The 19,308-nt window shown below is 44.5% G+C and overlaps 1 protein-coding gene across 16 annotated transcripts in view; it reads left to right on the top strand.

The window, feature by feature from the left end:
* Positions 1 to 19,308, top strand: part of KLHL18 (kelch like family member 18) — a 126,727-nt gene that overhangs the window by 81,234 nt on the left and 26,185 nt on the right. For 13 of the 16 annotated variants that reach the window (XR_015151729.1, XR_015151726.1, XR_015151727.1 and 10 more), the window contains 2 exons: positions 14,111 to 14,241; positions 16,870 to 17,010. Coding sequence is in view for 7 of the 16 variants with exons in the window: in XM_086368324.1 (XP_086224450.1) it covers positions 14,111 to 14,241; positions 16,870 to 17,010 (272 nt within the window). In the remaining 9 variants the exon portion in view is untranslated. The remainder of the gene's footprint in view (positions 1 to 14,110; positions 14,242 to 16,869; positions 17,011 to 19,308) is intronic. The other 3 variants (XR_015151730.1, XM_086368327.1, XM_086368328.1) reach the window with 1 other exon arrangement.

Raw genomic sequence — 19,308 nt, 5'->3', positions numbered from 1 at the left:
CCATGGAATTCTCCAGACGAGAATACTGGAGTCGGTAGCCATTCCCGTCGCCAGGGGAATCTTCCCCACCCAGGGATTGAATCCTGGTCTCCTGCATTGCAGGCAGATTCTTAACTGTCGGAGCCACCAGGGAAGCCCAGAAGAGAGGCCTTGGTGAGGCATAAAACTGGTTAGGTACATGGGGGCCAGTTTAGAATTTGGATCTGACTCAGGCAGTAGGGCGGAGAAGGCAATGGCACCCCACTCCAATACTCTGGCCTGGCAAATCCCATGGATGGAGGACCCTGGTAGGCTGCAATCCATGCGGTCGCTAAGAGTCGGACAGGACTGAGCGACTTCACTTTCACTTTTCACTTTCATGCATTGGAGAAGGAAATGGCAACCCACTCCAGTGTTCTTGCCTGGAGAATCCCAGGGACGGGGGAGCCTGGTGGGCTGCCGTCTATGGGGTCGCACAGAGTCGGACACGACTGAAGCGACTTAGCAGCAGCAGCAGCAGCAGCAGGCAGTAAGGAGCTCAACAAAATGGGGACTGACATGACCAGACTCAATTTTAAATCGAGTTGATTCATTCACAGGCTTCATTCATTTAACATATAAGGAGTGTTAATTTCTAGACAATCCCAGGAAACATGAGAAAGATTGCTCCTTTGGTGGAACTCAGGATAAGTAAGTTCTTCATGTCAGGGAACCACCATCTGCTCTTGTCAGGGTTACCGGTGACCTCCGCTTCCTCAGTGCAGAGCTGCCCCGTGACCTCAGAGATGTCCCTCGTGCTGCCCCTTCATCATCACGTCCACCCCCTCCCGCCCACCATCCCTAATTGCTGGCAACCGCTGATTTGTTCCCCACCTCTCATTTCAAGAATGGTGTATAAAATGGAATCACAGAGTATGTGACCTTTGAGATTGGCTTTTTTTCACTCGCATAGTGCATTTGAGGGTCATCTAATTTGTTGTATCAGTAGTGTGCTCTTTAATATATCTGAGGAGTGTTCCATGGTGTGGATGGATGTACCACATTTTGTTTAACCCTTCACCCACTGAACCTTTAGGTTCTTTCCAGTTTTCACATATTACGAGAAAGGGTGCTGTGAACATTCATTTACAGGGTTGTGTATGAATGTCAGTTTTCATTTCTCTGGGATAAGTGCCGAAGAGTACAATTGCCATGCCACGTGGTAAATTGAGTTTCAGTTCTAGCAGAAATCGCCAAATTGTTTTGCAGAGTGACTGTGCCATCTTACATTCCTGCCAGCTTGTCTGAGTGCAATGGTTAATTTTGTGTGTCAGCTTGACTAGGCTGCGGTGCCCAGTTGTTTGAGCAAACACCAGTCTAGATGTTGCTCTGAGCGTATTTTTTTAAGATGTGATTAATGTTTAAAAAGTGAACTTAGAGTAGAGCAGATTACCTTCCAAGATGGGGTGGACCTCATCCAATCAGTCGACAGTCTTAAGAGCAAAAACTGAGGTTTCCCAAAGAAGAAACGATTATTCAAGATTGCAACATAGAAATGCTTCCTGAATTTCCCACTTGCTGGCTTGCTTTCAAGATAGCAGTTAATTTTTATAAAAACCGAGGTGTATGTCGAAGTTCTTTTTTTTTTTTTCTAAGGGTGTCCAATTGCTCCAGTCCTATTTGCTAAAAAGCCTGTCTTTCTCCCATGTGAGGTGCGCAGATGCTTTTGTGCGTTTGTCAGAAATCAGTTGGCTGTCCCTGGATGGGGCTTCTTCTGGGTCCTGCATTCTCTTTCATTGGTCAGTGTCTCTCTCCCTGCTCCGGGACAGCACGGCTGTGCTCACTCTGGCTTTACGTGTGACAGGTAGTGAGATGGGGAGAGCTGCTCCTCTCCCTGTATTTGTTCTGTCTCACCTGTTCCCCATTTGAACCATTTCAAGCATACAGTTCAGTGGCCTTAGGTGCATTCGCAGTGTGGGATAGCCGGTGCCCCTGTGTGTTTTGGAAACTTTTTCATCAGTTGAAGCAGAACTCTATAAACATTGAGTAACAAGTCCCCAGTGCCCCTCCCCCAGATCCTGGTTTCCTTCGTTTTATAGAGCCAGCCAAAAAGTTCATTTGAGTTTTTCCATGACATCTTATGGGAAAACCCAAACAAACGTACTGCAGAACCCAGTATTCTCTTGTCTGTGTGGTTTTCACGATTCCACACCCTTCACATAAGTGGAATCATATAATATTGTCCTTTTGTGCCTGGTTTATTTCACTTAGTATAATGTTTTCAAGGTTCATCCATGTTGTAGTGTGTATTAGAATTTCATCCCCCTTTTAAAAAAAGTCTTCTTTTTTTTTTTTAGAGCAGTTTTAGGTTCGCAGCATAACTGAACTGAAGACAGAGATTTCCCATACACTCCCTGTTCGTGCTGCACACGGAGCCTCCCCACCATCAGTATCCTGCACCCAGCTGGTACACTTGTTACAGTCAGTAAGCCTATATCGACACGTCAATACCACCCAGAGTCTGTACTTTACATTAGCGTTCACTTTTGGTGGTGTATGTCCCAAGGTTTTGAGAAATGAATGGCACATGCCCACCACTGTAGTGTCACAGAGCAACTCATGGCCCAGAAAACCGTCTGTGCTGCACCTGTTGGGCCCTCCCTAAGCCTGGCAACCAGTGAGCCTTGTACTGTCGCCATAGTTCTTGCCTTTTCCAGAATGTCAGGTAGTTGGATGCATGCCTTTTAAAGATTTTTTTTCTTTTCACTTAAATATGTATGTAAGGGTCGCCTATGTCTTTTCATGGCTTGATAGCTCTTTTGTTAACTCCTTTGGGAAAATTCCAGGGAGCGTGATTGCCGGGTTACATGCTAAGAATACGTGTAGCTTTGTCAGAGGTGCCACACTGCCTTCCAAAGCAGCTGTCCCGTCCTGCGTTCCCACCAGTGGTGAGTGAGCGTTTTTGTTGCTCCGCATCTTTGCCAGCATTCAGTGTCGGCAGTGCCCTGGGGTTTGGCCGTCCTAGTGGATATGTATTGTTACTTCATTGTTTTAATTTGCATTTCCCTGATGACATGGTGTGGAGTGTCTAATATGCTTATTTAATACACTTATTTTTTGCCATCTGTATTGGGGAGATGTCTGTTAAAGTCTTCTGCCCATTTTTAAATTCAGCTGTTTTCTTATTGATGGATTTTTTAAAGTTTCTTGCATCTTTTGAATAACAGTCCTTTCTCAGACACGTGTTTTACAAATATTTCCTTCCAATCTGTGGCTTATCTTTTTCTTGATTCCATCCTTTTTAGGGCGGAGCGGTGATCTGTTATATGTATATGCCGCATTTTATTTATCCCCTTATCTATTGACGGGCGCCTGGGTTGTCTCCATCTTTCGGCCACTGTGAATACTGGCGCTGTGAACACGAGTGTACAAATAAATCTTTGAGACTGTGTTCAGTCCTTTCGGATGCATACCTGGGAGCGGGACCGCTGCGTCATATTGTTGGTCTGTGTTTAACTTTTTGAGAAACAGCCAGACTGCCTTCCATCATAGCTGCGCCATTTTGCATCTCACCGGCAGTGCTCATGGGTCCCAGTGTGGTCACATCTTCATCGACGCTTGGGACTTTCTGTTTGATTTTTCTTTTTCTTTTCTTCCTTTTTTTTTTTCTTCTAATAACAGCTACACTCACGAGTGTGAACTGGCATCTCGTTGCGGCTGTGATTTACATTTCCCTGACGACTAATGATGTTAGACATCTTTTCATGTGCTTGTTTGGCCCTTTGCACTTAATTTTTGTTCAGAACTACTTTAGCTATTTTAGTTCCTTTGCCTTTCCGTATAAATTTTGGAATAATCTTGTTTATAGCTATAAAGACTCTTGCTGGAATTTTGGTAGGAATTGCATTAAATCTATGCACTGATTTGGAGAGAAGCAACATTTTTATTGCGTTGTGTCTTGTAATCCTTGCACACAGTATGTCTCTCCGTTTATTTAGATCTTTGATGTCTTTCATCAGCATTTTGTAGCACATCAATCCTGTTAGCTCGACTTGTTAAATTTGCATCGTTTAATTTTTTTGAGCAATTACGTAATTATATTTTAGATTTTGACTTACACATGTTAACAGTATGTGGAAGTACAGTTGATTTTCTATGATGATATTGTGTCCTGTGGCCTTATATACTGGGACCTTGCTGAACTCACTCATTGGTTCTAGGTTATTTCTGGGTGGTGTTTGGCATTTTTTTTGTGTGGGGAGGGTACTGTGGGGGTTGGTAGATTGCCTTGGATTTTGTACCTAGACCATTGTGTCATTGGCAAATAAGGATACTATTATTTCTTATTTTCTGATGTGTATTCCTTTTATTTCCTTTTGTTACCTCACTGCACTGGCTGGAACTTTCAGGACTATGCATAATAGCGATGGTAGGAGTAGACAACCCTGCCTTCCTCCTCTTCTCAGGGAAGAGTATTCAGTCTTTTACCAGTAACTATGCAGGTAGCTGATGGTCTTTTGTAGATGTTCTTTATCAAGTTGAAGCAATTCCCCCTATTTCTAGTCTTTTTAGAGTGTTTATCATGAATAGGTGTTGAATTTTGTCAAATGCTTTTTCTGTTGTACATCCCTGATTGAGAGGGTCATGTGATTTATTTTTCTTCTAACCTGTTTTTATGGTGGATTATATTGATTGAGTTTTGAATATTGAATCTCCTTTGGATCCCCCAAATAAACCCTACTTGGTTGCAGTATATGATTCTTTTTGTATTTTGTTAAAGGATTTTGCATCTATATTCCTGAGGGATATTGGTCTGTAGTTTCCTCTCTTTTGTACTCTCTGTTGTCTACTTTGAGTATTAGCCTAATACTGACTTCAGTTTGAGTTGTCCCTTTCTCTTCTATTTTCTATAAGAGATAGTTTAGAATTGGTATTAGTTCTTTTTTAAGTGTTTGGTGGAATCCTCCAGGTCTCAGCCTGGAGACGGACCTTCTTTTCGAGACTTTTAAAATTACAAAATCAATTTCCTTATTAGCTCTAGGGCTATTATAATGGTCTCATTTTGGTGTGTGAGGGAGAGAGAGCAAGGTGAGCTGGGAGTCACATTGCTCTGGAATCCACCGTTCACACTTACAGAGGAGGACACCAAGTGGCCCTAGTTCCCGTCCACCTGGCCTCAGGGGGGTCACACGCTCCAGTTACGATGGGCAGTCGGATGCTGGGTTTGTTTATCCCTTTCCAGAGTCAGGATATTTTCCCCGATTCAAAAAGTGAGTTATCTTCACGGCAGATAGCTGTCGACCATTTCTGCGTCCCCTGCAGTGTGTTCCCAGTCAGTTCAGCGCTGTGTTTGCTCTGCCCTTTGATGCCTGCAGCAGACGCCGCTTCTGTGGCGTTTTCATACCTGGGGTCCTTGAAGACGTAACTGATGAGCTGAGTGGGGGCTTCCAGGTAACCACCAGGGGCCAGTCAGAGCTGAAACCACCTTTGGTTAGAGCCCGTTTGTGAAGACCAGGAAGGAAGGTCCCCCTTTCTTGCATTTTCCCAGGGCTTTCTCCAGACCACAGCGCTCAGAACTCTTAAATGCAGAACCAGCCTCAGCAGTCTAGACCAATCATTCACTGTCTCATGTAATTAAACAGGAAAAAAGATGGGGAGCTGAAGTGCTGCCAAGGCCCCTGCCCTGTGTGGTCAGCGTCCTCCCACCGCAGACTGCTTCATCACACACAGAAGTTGGTGGAGCCCCCGCCAGCTCCTTGTTACCTGGAGCTGTTGTCATCATCATTGCGCTATTACAGAGGATTCGTAGCAAATATATTATTAAGCATTATTCATACATAGCTAATAACTTTATATTACATAGCTATAGAGGTCATCGTATATCTAGATGATAATGAATATTCATGATAGATTGTTGTTGTACTAGCCATCAAGCGTGTGGTTATTTCTAGGTTTGCGGTATCTGGTGGTGGTGGTTTAGTCGCTAAGTCAAGTCCGACTCTTGCAACCCCATGGACAGTAGCCTGCCAGGTTCCTCTGTCCCTGGAATTCTCTAGGCAAGAATACTGGAGTGAGTTGCCATTTCCTTCTCCAGGGGATCTTCCCAACCCAGGAGTCAAACCCAGGTCTCCTGCGTTGCAGGCAGATTCTTTACCAAACGAGCTATGAGGGAAGCCTTACTGTATCTACTTATATATGTAAAAAAGTTTTGAATGAAATGAGTAGAAAATTCACAATGCCCCCTGCTCAGTCTTCCATATCCTTCTCTAAATTTAACTGAAGGAAACTGTGGTCCATTTTGGCTATCACTTTTAGCGAAACTGCCATTTTTTCCCTACCATATTACTTTATTTTCGCAAAGATTCGTTGATTTTCTGGGTAGCCATTAAGGATGGAGTTGGTATTTTAATTTCAATAAATATTTACTGAACTATTTAGGGGATGTGCAAGACCGTTATTACCTCAAGGAGTTTGAAGTCCACTGGACTTCAGAACAGAAAAGTATCATGCTTAAGACTGAGGCGTCACATCTCAAACATGCAGTAGCCTTACTTGTCTGACACGTGAATAAGATTCTGGTTTGGGTGGGCAGCTGGGCCTCACTGGCTTTGTGCTGGGTGGTTGCTGAATAACGTGGGGGATTGGTAGGTTCCTGAGGTCTGAAGGCAAGTGCTTCAGGGCATCTCCAGGCAGTCCACCTCCTGCATTGCTGGTGCACAAGGCTGCGTTATTTGCTGAGGCTGATTAGCACTGAAACTCCATGGGGGTGTTGGAGAAAGGATGATTGATTGTGTAACTATGGTTAAGAAACTGAAGTTTAAAAAAAAAAAAGGCAACTGGTGGTAGCAGGCCCATACAGGCCATTCATGACTCCTGTGTGAACGCCTCTATTTCAGGCTGAGCTCACTTCCTTTTCGAAAGGAACGAGTGTTTTTGTATTAGACACTGTATCCCAGTGTTGGGTTCCACAAGGTGTAGACAGTTCATCCTAGTTCAGCAGGGTGTGACCTCTGAAAATCAGGTGTGATGTGGGTGGGGCATGGGGTGGTGTCTTAAATAAGTGGTCAGCATCTTTCCCTTTCTAGAGAATGTGTTCACCTCCCTCTTCATAATATTTGTTCCCTATGACTCTAGAGCAGAGGTCAGCAAACTTTTTCTGTAAAGAAGCAGGTAGTTTTTTGGTTTTGCGGGCCAGTGGTCACTATCTCAGGTACTCAGTTTGCTATTGTATGGGCATGTCTGTGTTCAAAAACAAAAATTTTATATATGGTTACTCAAAGTTGGATTTTATATGATTTTCACATGTCATGAAATCTGAGGCTTGATTTTTATCAACCATTTGAAAATGTAAAACCTATACTTAGTTCAAAAACAGGTAGGCAGGCCAGATTTTGGTCTATAACCATGGTTTGTTGACCCCTTCTTTAAAGGAATTAAAAATAACTTCTGTGAAATTCTCAATATAAGGACATTTTCTTTCTTTCTTTCTTTCTTTCTTTCTTTAACAAGCACTTATGTAGCACATCATATGTGCCATGCACTTTTAAATGCCTTGCAGTAAATGCCGATATAATCCTCCCAATAACCCCATGAGGGAGGTACTGTTTACCCCACTTTTGCAGATTTGTGAATTGAGGCAGTAAAGTTAAATGACTAGCCCAGGGTTACATTGCTAGTAAGTGGCAGAACTTAGATTTGAACTCAGAGTAATTAATAATTTAGCTGTTAATTTAGTTCCAGAGTATCTGTTCTTATCTACCATGATAACTGTCTCTCTTAAAGAGACAATTATTGACTTTCTAGCCAGAAGGAATTTTACAGATTAACCCATGCCTACTCATTTTTATAGGCTCATCCTTACCCACAAGATTCATAGCTTTTATGATTCAAATGTGTGCCTTAGTGAAATTATGGATTACTACTTGTCATGCAATTTCAGCATCTCTTGTGACTGCCTAAAAGCTTAGTCTTAAACCTTACTGATCCCAAGGGGATTCTGTCTGCACAGGCAAGGCACTTAACTATTCACTTACTGTTTTATTTATGTTTATTGTGGGCTCCTTGAAGGTAGGAGGAATAGGATCAAAATGTTTCCCATCAGACAGAAATCAATTCTAGATTTCTTGCTTTCTTTGGGGACGCCTGTCTCCGATTACTCCCAACTCAGATTTCGCCCGCTGCTTTTCCTGCCTGAACAAGCAACTAGTTGAATCTTGAGTCTCACCTGCCTTTGACAGGAACAGAGTTCATGATATCATGCTACACTATCTGTGCTGATCCAAAGATACCTGGGCAGGGTCAGGAATGAAAGATTTCTTAGTCTTTCCAAGGAAGAAAATGGGAAAATGTGTGTGTGTGTGTGTGTGTGTTAAAGCAAGTCACAACTTAGGTACAGCTGAGGTGCTCAGGATTTCTGATTGCATTTGCTCAGTCAAGGTCTCAGACACCACTAACTAGGAGGGATCTCCAGGTACCTCTGGTGCAGGGGTTCCCATGCTAAAGGGATTCTGCAGAATTGTTGCAAAGGGCCCTCAAATCAACACCTGCACCAGTCTGTGGGCCAGATAAATTATATTGTTTAGGTGTAGGTACAGCTATTTTTCAAATGGCATGTAGGTGCCATCACCTAAAGACAAATTAGTTGTTCCCCTTAACTGAGCACGGAATTCAGATGTAATCTGGCTAGCATATCCCAAGATAGGCCTGTCGTCTCTTTAGCTGAGCTTTTTTGGGAAATCAGGTCACCCAATTCGTGCACATACAGCTTGTCCTTTTGTCTTCTGTTTACTTTCTGCATGAAAAATAAATGCACAGGAGTTTTAACACAGCAAATTGAATACACATTTTATCCTCCATTCCTTCCTGTAATACTGTTAAAATGGTAGTAAGAGGGAAAAGGGGGCTCCCTGGGTGGCTCAGTGGTAAAGAATCCACCTGCCAGTGCAGGAGACACTCATTTAGATCTCTGGATCAGGAAGATTCCCTGGAGGAGGAAATGGCAACCCACTCCGGTATTCTTGCCTGGGAAATCCCATGGACAGACAAGCCTGGTGGGCTACAGTCCATAGGGTTGCAAAAAGTCAGACATGACTCAGCACACAGAAGAGGGAGAAGAGAGATCAGCAAATGAGAGGTCATTGGAATGTCGAAGCCAAGAAGTGAGTGTGATGAACTTAGTGGACCTGAGGAATTGAAAGTTCTTGCTGAAGGTGTGGGGAGAGAACTAACAAGAAAGAGGATTTGTAATGCGGAACCCTGGATTAGCTCCAGAACTGGAGAAACCAAATACTGAAAACAGGAAGATTAGTTGAAAGTCTGTGTAAAAAACAGATGCCTACAGCCCCTCCCCTACTCTCACAGGAGACAAAAATTTTAGTCTTAGGTATTGAATCAGAGGTACACCAAGCACAGAAGATGGGATGGAGTACAGAGCAAAACTGAAAATAGGGGCTTTAAGACAAAGTTATAAATATAGTGATTAGTAGAACAATTCCTCTCTCTCACAGTTTTCAGAATATTTGCAGGCAGATGCTCCCATGCAAAAGACTGAAAGGTCTTTCTCTGATAAATATAGTTCCAGAGAAGTCCTAAAGATACTGCCTACTTTGAGGGACCCTCAAAAAATGGCAGATTCTTCTTGCCTGATTACACTAATGTGAAGTGCTCAAGTTGATGAGCTTAGCTATCATAAACAGAGCTTTCCAGCAGCTTTAAAAGTCTGAGCAGATAGCCAGGTGTTATAAGACATTTAAAGGATATAAAAGACAGTCTAAAACAAATGAAAGAGAAAAGAACTCAGAAGAAACAGTAAAAGCAGGGAGAAGGAGAAGGAAATATTTTAACTATAATATCTTGAGAGAGATTAGAGAAAATATTGCATTCATAAAAGATGAACTAGATTCTTAAAAAATAAATAAAAGGAACCTCCAGAAAACAAGACTTCTTAGAAATTAAAAGTATGATAGCAAGTATGAAAAATACCACACAGAAATATTGAAAGGTAAAGTTAAGTAGATTCTCAGAAGACAGACCAAATGAAAGAGATGAAAAATTGGGGAGAAGAGAGAAATTATAGAGGATCATTCCAAGAGGTCTAATACCTAACTAATGGGAATGTGAGATGAAATAAACAGTAGACAGGAGGAAATTATCAAAGAAATTGTATGAAAAGGTGTTCTTAGAACTGAAATAATGTCTATAGAATGATGCTGCACAGTAAATAAAAGAAAATTGACTCCAAGTTACAGCCTTATGAGGTTTCAGATCTCTGAGGAAAAAGAGAAAGTCCCAAAAGCCTCTAGAGAGAGCAGTCACACACTTAGGGTTAGTATTCAAAATGGCATTAACTTTCTTGAAAGTAACAAACTAGAAGACACTGGAACGACACCTCTGAATTCTGAAAGAGGGCAATTCCCTGGCAGCCTAGTAGTTAGGATTCCACACTTTGACTGTCAAGGGCACAGTGAATCCTGTGGTAGATCTCTGGTTGAGGAATTAAGATCCCACAGCACTGCCCTCCCACCCTCAAAAAAAAAATTCTCAACACAGAATTTTATAGCCAGCTAAAATACCACCCAAGTTTAAGGGTAATAAAGACATTTTCAGACATTTTGTGCATATGCCCTTAGATATTGTGATATAATAAGAAATATATATTTGGTCTTTGTCCCTGATTCCTGACACAGAGCTCCAAAAACCCTTGTAACTTTCTGAGTTGTAGGGCTGATACGAGCTTCTTCTGTTGTAAATACTTGCCTTTTGTTCTGAGTTCCCAACCCAAGAGCTTCTAAAACCCTTGGAATTTTCTAAGTAATAGGGGTAAGAGGAGAAGTCAGCCATACCTGTGTTTATGCTAACGAGGTAACTCTTTGTGGGCCCCTCCATAACTTCAGAATGAGAACTGGTTGCCAGAAGAACCAACCGTGTGATTAGAGGTTTGGAACTTTCAGCACCATCTTGCTGCCTCTAGAGAGGGGAGAGGGACTGGAGATGGTGTTAATCACCAGTGAGCAATGAGTTAATCAGTCATGCTTACTTAAAAATACCATTCTAGCAAATTCTCAAACCTGAAGAGGGGAATTGTGGGGAACCCCACCGCTCTTCTGACCTTATAACTGATTGGTCAGAAGTACAAGTGGCCCAGACTTGCAGTTGGCATCTGAAGCAGGAGCAGTCTGGTGGAACTGTTAAGGGTCCACACGAACTCTACATGGTGTCAGATTTGAATTCAATTGTAGGATACTTTGGCCGCCTGATGCAAAGAACTGACTCATAGGAAAAGACCCTGATGCTGGGAAAGATTGAAGGCAGGAGGAGAGCAGGATGACAGAGGATGGGATGGTTGGATGGTATCACTGACTCGACGGACATGAGTTTGAGCAAACTCCAGGAGATGGTGATTGACAGAGAAGCTGGCATACTGCAGTCCATGGGGTTGTAGAGTCAGAAGTGACTGACCGAACTGAACTGTAGGATACCAGTTGGTGTCTGGAAAGTTGGAGAATTGGTTGGTGTGAGAACAGAGCCAACGCATTTGGTGTCAGATATGCTGTGAGTTAAAAACAGTTCATAGTACACCCTTTTTAAAGACGCTCTGCTAGAAGACACTTTTTACCAGAAAAAGGAAACTAATTTAAAGGAGAATTAAATGGGATCCAAGAAACAAGGATTCCAGTACAGGTTAGGGGAAAGGAATTCCCCTATATATATCTAGTATAGATATATCACAAGAACAAACTGATAGAGTAGTTGATGGAACATATTAAAGGGAGTTCAATACTTTATTATCTTCAGGGAAAATAGGCTTTATACCAACAAAGAAATGCAATCATAGTATACGTCTTGGCTTGGCTACAAATAGTATTCACATAGACCTAATAATGCAACTCTTAATGCTAATTTAACCAAAATTTGTCATAATTCTATAGAAAAATTGAGAGTAAGCAGAGTAGTATGTGACAAAAGCATTAGAACAAAATCCTAATCTTCCATCATTAGAATTAAATAGATACCATCATAGTTATATTTTGCTGCATAACAAAGTACCCTAAAACTTAGTGACTTAAAATATCATATTTATTGCCTCACAGTTTCTGTGGGTCATGAGTTGAGAAGCCCTCATGGGGTTGCAGTCCAGGTGTCACCTTGGGCTGTAGTCCTGTGGACCTCTCCTTAGTGAAAGTCACTCAGTCGTGTCCAACTCTTTGTGACCCCATAGACTATACAGCCCATGGAATGCTCCAGGCCAGAATACTGGAGTGGGTAGCTGTTCCCTTCTCTAGGAGATTTTTCCAACCCATGGATTGAACCCAGGTCTCCTGCATTGCAAGCGGATTCTTTACCATCTGAGCCACCAGGGAAGCCCGGACCTCTCCTTTGGATATGTTGTTACCTGGCTTCCCTGAGAGTACCCCAGGAGAGACAACCAGAAGAATTTCCAGTGTGTTCTGTGATCCAGCCTCAAATGTGACCTACCGTCATCACTTCTGCTACGTTCCATCAGTCATGCAGACCGACCCTGAGACATTGTGGGAGGGGCCTGCACAGGGACATGGATGCCAGGAGATAGGGGTCAGTTAGGAGCTGTTCAGAGGCTGACTACCACAAGTAATAACTAGCAGTGAAAATTAAAGAAATAATTGTTGTTTATCTGCTAAGTCGTGTCCACCTCTTTTGTGACCCCATGGACTATAGCCTGCCAGCCTCCTCTGTCCATGGGATTTCACAGGCAAGAATACTGGAGTGAGTGGCCATTTCCCCTTCCAGGGTATCGTCCCGACCCAGGGATGGAACCTGCGTCTCCTGCATTGTCAGGCGATTCTTTACCACTGAGTCACCCGAGAGGCCTCAAGAAATAATATTATAGGCATATTACTTAGAAAGGTGGAAAGAAATACCACAAGAAAGAGGCTGCCCTTAGGAGCAGGAATCGGGGGACCAGAAACTTCTAGTTTTCATTACAAGCCTTGTAGAACAATTTTAAGAAATATTGTGTGTATTGGTGTGATTTTTTTTATTTATGAAAAACCTTCAGTGTGCAGCCATATAATGTCACCAACGCTGGTAGTAGAACAACACGTGGATTATATGAGGAAGATGTAGAATCTGAATCTGGTTAAGGATCCTTTGGTATTTAGAAGGTGGTGTGCCTGTTCTTGAAGCAGTTAACGGATAATAAACCTAAAGTTCAGTGAAAAAGAGGACACGGTGACACAGCCTGAGCTAGAATCCTTGAATAAATGTGACCCAAAGAGATGAGTACGAGGTAGTGAAATGGCTTTGGCATTTCACTAATGTGGGACTTGGATGAAAAAGGAAGGAAAAAACCAGACTGTTTTGCTCTTTCTGATGAGTAGAAAGTTCTTAAGTGGAAATGTTTATGTGTCTTGGAGCTATAAATGGCAAAGCTTGTTAAAAGGAATATCCTTTTGGCAGACAGTGGGAAAGCACTTTGGAGAACTCCCCAGGATTAAGGATGTGTCCGTGAGGGTTTGGTACAGATTAGAAAGAGTCGGCCTCTGTCCCTGTGAGCCCTGTGAGCTGTGCAGAACGCCAGCCAGTCCACAGCCCGAGTCCTTCCAGCTGCTGCCAGGGTCACGTTCCTAGGAGAACTCTGGGCTCCTTGTGGTCTACCACAGCCTGCTTGGCACCCCAGGACCCCATAATAACTGTGCCCATGGTATTTGCTCTGTCCTTGATCCCCACATGTGCCCCCACCCCCCAGCACTTTTCAAGCCTGGTCTTATTTCTCATGTGTTTACTCTTCTTGAGGAGCCTCCTGTTAGGTGCTTCAGGGCTCTTGGCTAGTTTGTGTCTTCCATCTGAATATTGGGATCAGGAAAAAGGGTTCGGGAAGTCAGGTCTTTGAATTGCTAGGAGATGTGTGGAGGGGTGCAGTGAAGACTGCTGTGTAAATAAAAACTTCTAACTACTTTAATACCTCTTAAAAATGTGCTATTTGCATTCTCCTACTATAACTGAGTATGCTGAGTTTAAAGTACTTCAGGGTCTTTGTGGAATGCCTCGGCCATCACGTACTGGGATGCCCTCAGTACCCCTCCACTGGGCAGACAGTTGACCTGTGGAAGGAATAGGGTGGGTTTTCACATTTGCGTTGCTCAATGTCTGTCTTTGTATTTTACTTTGCCCACAGATCGGGGACCACAAATTCAGTGCTCACCGGATCGTCTTAGCAGCCTCTATCCCGTATTTCCATGCTATGTTTACAAATGACATGATGGAGTGCAAGCAGGATGAGATTGTAATGCAAGGAATGGACCCAAGGTGCGAAGTTTGTCCCTCAGGTTCCACAGCCTGCTTTCAGCCTTGTGTTTGGTGCCCTTTGAGGGCCTTCCAGTGGGACCCAGGATCTAGCACAGCTCCGCACACATAGTAGGTGCCCAGTAAACAAGCTAGAACCTCAGCCACTGGCCTGAGACAGGGTTAAAATAAGGAGTTTTGATGTGTTTTTCCTCTATTAGAGTAACATGTCTCATAGGAACTAGGGTTCAGTACAGAGATGGTGGTATATTATTCTCTTCACTTTTCTCGCAGCCTTTTAAGCTGACAAAGTAGTCTTTCCAATAAGTGTCTTCATTCATTACCCTTTTCCTCAGTCAGGAACAGCGTTATTCATTAGAGCTTCCTGTATGGATGGAGATGTTCTGTTTGTTGTCTCCAAAATGGTAGCCCTTAGCACATGCAGCTGTTGAGCACTTGAAATGTGGCTGGTAGGACTGAGAGACTGAATTTTAAGTATTATTTAATTATAATTAATTTAAATTTAATTTTAGGGGAATCCCCTAGTTGTCCAGTGGTTAGCACTCCACACTTTCACTGCCAGGAGCCCAGGTTCAGTCCCTGGTTGGGGAACTAAGATCCTGCAAGCCACACAGCATAGCCAAAAAGATAAATAAATAATAATAAATGTAGTTTTAAATAGCCATGTGTGATTTAAATACTCTCCTGATCAGGAGAGTTTTTCCATGAAGAGAATCTAGAAGTAAGGACAACTTTAAATAGTGCATAAATGATGCACTTTCAGTGCTTCCAGTTCTGCCTCCTGACCCTAAAATTCATCTAGGGCAGAATTTCTCAGCCTCAGCACTACTGACATCTGGGGACAATGATTCTTTGTTACGGAGGGCTTTCTGGGACACTGAAAGATGTTTAGATGGGACATATTTCATAGTATGCCTTTTTTATTTTTCTCCCTGGAGAAGGGAAAGGCTACCCACTCCAGTATTCTGGCCTGGAGAACTCCATGGGATCACAGAGTCAGACACGACTGAGCGACTTTCATTTTCTTATGCCTTTTTTGGGCCTTGAGAGGAAAAAGGTGTATTTATATGACGTAAAAGAGTGGACTGCAAGTCTGTGAATCGGGGCTGTTTGTTCATAACCTCGGCTACATGCAGAGGTCCATTGCACCTACTCTGCCTGGCGTTGTGCTGGGGTCTGGGCACATAGCAGCCAAGAGGACACACAGGATGACTCTTGTTGGGGGAGACGAGAAACAAACCAGTGACTCTAAAATATTAGCGCGCAACCTATCCTTTGTCACCCGACTTCTTAATCTGCCAGCGGTGAAAACTCGAAGGAGCAGCTAGGAGACTGCAGTGTCCTGTGGATAACTGAAGGTGACCTGCCCTAGCACATGGCGAGGGTTTATATACCCACTGCAGGGGAGCAGCCCCAGGCCAGCTACCTGTGAGGAGAGACAGCAACGTGTCTATCTCCACGGGCAGTTGAACATGCTCTTCTCTGAGGTCTGCGTCTGATGGAGCCATGCTAATCGCCACATGCCATCCAAGCACCTCATTTAACAGGTAGACGGAGCACCTGTGATCTGTGCTGCTGTAGGCACTGAGACACAGCGTTGAGGAAACAGCACCTCTTATTACGCCAGCTTTCTGGTAGCAGTGATCTGGTAGTAGACAGCCAGATACAGCTGGGAAGCAAAAAGAAAAGCAGACAAAGGCTAGCAAATGATGGTGGGGGTCCATGCTATCTCAGAGTGATCAGGGAAGCCCTCTGTGTTGAGGTGACATATGAGGTGAAGTGAGGGAGTAAGCCATCCGGGGGAGGAGCCCTCCAAACAGAGGGAGCCGCCAGTGCAAAGGCCCTGAGGTCAGAGTGTGTTCAACATGTTGGAACAGAGTAAGGGGAAGAGTGGAAGGTGATGAGGTCAGAGGTGGAGGGGCCAGACCATATACAGCCCTACAGACAGAACTTGGATTGCATTCTTGGTGTGAACTGGAAGGCAGAAAAAGCCTCATGCTGAAAGTTTATCCCAAGGAAATAATCGGAAAACATTATTTGTAATAGCTATTATGCTTACCAATAAAGAAAGAAATTATAGCATATTTATGTGTTGGACTACTATTTAGCACCCGTTAAAAATGTTAAACATGGGGAGTTTGCTGGTGATCCAGAGGTTAGGACCTGGTGCTCCCACTGCCATGGCCTGTGTTCAGTCCCTGATTGCATAACTGAGACCCTGCAAGCCTCACAGTGCAGCCAAAAAACCATGAATACAGTGTAGAAACATCGGAAAGGGCTTCAAAATGATTATATCCATACAACTACAGCATGCAGGCAAGTAGGAAATGAAAACGAACCTAGAAATGACTACAGTTGACTCATTCAGTGGTGAGATTCTGGGTTGTTGCTTTCTCTTTGTAGAACTTTCTGTAATAAAAATATTTGGGCAGTAAGGACACTCTAAGAAGTAGAAGTATAGCTACGGTGAAATGATTATCCTTTTCAGGTAAATTCTCAAAGGACACAGGCTAATTGTATCTGCGAGTGGGGGGCCATCCATTCTCAGCTAACAGTGTCAGCTCACTGAGGGCACGAGTCTCCTGTAAGCCAAGCCCCATCTCTGAAGAGCATCTTTCCTCTTTGCTCTAGTGCCCTGGAAGCTCTGATCAACTTTGCCTACAATGGCCACCTCGCCATTGACCAGCAGAACGTGCAGTCCTTGCTGATGGGGGCGAGCTTCCTGCAGCTGCAGAGCATCAAAGACGCCTGCTGCACATTCCTCCGAGAACGGTGAGGTGATGCGATGGGCGTGGCCCGTGGTGGCGAGCGGACCGTCTCATCTCTGGGATCCTCTGCCAGTTTGCTGAGTCTTGGGGGCGTGGAAAGTCTTATGAAGGGAGTGAGGAGCTGGGAAGATAACTGCAGAAATGACGTTTCTTGAAATCATTCTGAAGCAGTACCCAGTTCTTTGGGATGCACCTTTTAGGAGCAGGATTTATGGAGCCCTGCCTGTATTTTCCCTTGGCCTGACGTGTATGTCCTCTCCTGGTCCTCTGCAGTCTGACCAGCCACCTCCAGATTTGGTCAGCATTGCCTAACGGTTCCACAGCTGTCTCCGTCTTTGTGTGGATCCTTCCCCTGCTTGAATTTCTTAGCCTTCCTTTTTCCTTCTGCTCTGAAATACCCCTGCCAAACTTCACCTCCTAGAATTCTCTGTCCCCTTTAACCTTTAATCCCCTGGGAACAGTCACTGTGTGCTTTTAGGGTCAGGGCCATGCATTATGGCCTTACCTAAGTCCAGCGCTTGGCCTTGACCTTTTGAGGACTTGGCAGATAAAAAGGCTCTTCCTCCCCTCAAGAGGCAGAGATCTTAGTCACAAAGTAGAGGCGACTCTGAACACTGGAGGCCCAGGGCTGAGGGTTAGTGCTGGGCCACACACAGGCAGAGACAAGCCAGAACAGCACCCCACAGCACTCCTCTGTCTGTGGTCTCTCCAGGGCCTGGCTCCAGCTGAGCTCCCCTGATACGGGGCCCCTGGTCTCAAGACCAGCATTCCTCTCGCCTCACACCTGCCCTCCTGAACCTCATCCCCTCTGAAAACCCCCCCTTCCCTCTCCCATTTCTACTCCACAAGCCCAAATCTCTTAACAGCTCTGTGGACCCCCACTGCTATCCACATCCTGCCCATGTGGTGCTCAGGGGCATCAGTGAGCACTGCTGTGTGTGCAGCTGGTCTCAGCAACCGTGGGAACGATGCTAACAGGCAGGGGCACCCTTCGCTGGTTTCATTGGGAGGTGGGTGGTCCTGTTTGGGTTTTGCAGTGGAGACCATGTAGTGAGTGCAGCCCCAAAGCCTGACTTGACCAGCCCTAAGATGCCTTCTGGGTCAAGCTGCGTGTGGCAGGCCGTGGGGCACTCGCTGTCTGTCCTACTCCTGTGTGAGCTTAAGGACACGGACTGGACTTGATTCATCCCTATATTCCCACAGAACTTGGAGACTGACTAAGGCCCTCTGGAAGGGAGGAAAGGTGGCCATTCTCACGAGGGGACAAGAGCGCCACCTAGTGGCCTTTGAGATCCTTGCTGTCAACACTGGATCCAGGCTCTATGAGTGTCACTGAAAAGATTTTTAGACCAGTGCACTTTTTACATGCACCAGTAATGACATCTCAGGAAAAGGTGCTTAAACACAAAGCCTGATGTTTTGAGTCCATCCTTGACATTTTTCTGTTCAGCACTGGGAGCCTCCTTCTGAAGCCTAAGCTCACACCTTATTCCTGTTTTTTATTCCCTGCCACAGGCCCCTGAGGCTTGACCTCCTTTCTGTTTTCTTTTCAATGGCTGCCATCACTGCCCAACTTTCTGGGGGGTGATTCTCCCTGAGCCTGACTGTAGAGCGTGATGGGGTCTCCCAGCTGCCCCCTTGACAACAAGTACGTGGGCCCTTCACTTTCGAGGTCTGATTACTAAAGACTTGAGGGAAGCCATCCTGAGCGGTAGTGGAAAGGCCAGGGCTTGACAGAGCACAGAGAATGTATGAAGCCATCAGAGTTCTTAGAGCAGTAGTTCCTGAGGCCGCTCTGCCTGTGAGGTCTGCAGTCTGCTGATATTTTTTTCCCCGTGAGATTGGGGTTGATTTTTTTCTCTTGACCCCTTTTCCAGCCTTCAGATGAATGGACCTCCTTGTTTTTAGGTGGACATTAGAAGTGGGTATTTTCCAAAATCTCCTTTCAGAACTGGATCGGAACATCAGATGCACCTGTAAACCAAGCCAGTAACTTACTCAATTCAAGTCGCTGCTTCCTGCCTCCGATAAAGCATTGCATCTTATCCTGGTTAAACAGTGTCAGCCCAGAAGGAGGCTGGGAAGCGGCTCTTGACAGATGTGGGCCTCTGTCGGCCCTGTGGGTTACTGTCCCTCTTGTCTCCCTCCTTCTCCTGAGTGGCCCCCTCTCCTGCACAGCTCTCCCTCCTCCTTCCCCACCAGTTGGCTTTCAGACAGGCTCCCCACATCCCATCCTCTTAGATGTGAAGACCCACTTCAATGGAAGGTGTGTTTTGCACTCAGTATCATGGCAAGCCAGTCA

Source organism: Bos grunniens, chromosome 22 (assembly GCF_055505025.1).
Source record: "Bos grunniens cultivar Pamir isolate PY7600 chromosome 22, Bosgru_T2T1.0, whole genome shotgun sequence".
NCBI classification, from domain to species: Eukaryota; Metazoa; Chordata; class Mammalia; order Artiodactyla; family Bovidae; genus Bos; species Bos grunniens.
Note: the sequence above shows the minus strand (reverse complement) of the source record. Positions and strands in the feature narration are given on the sequence as shown.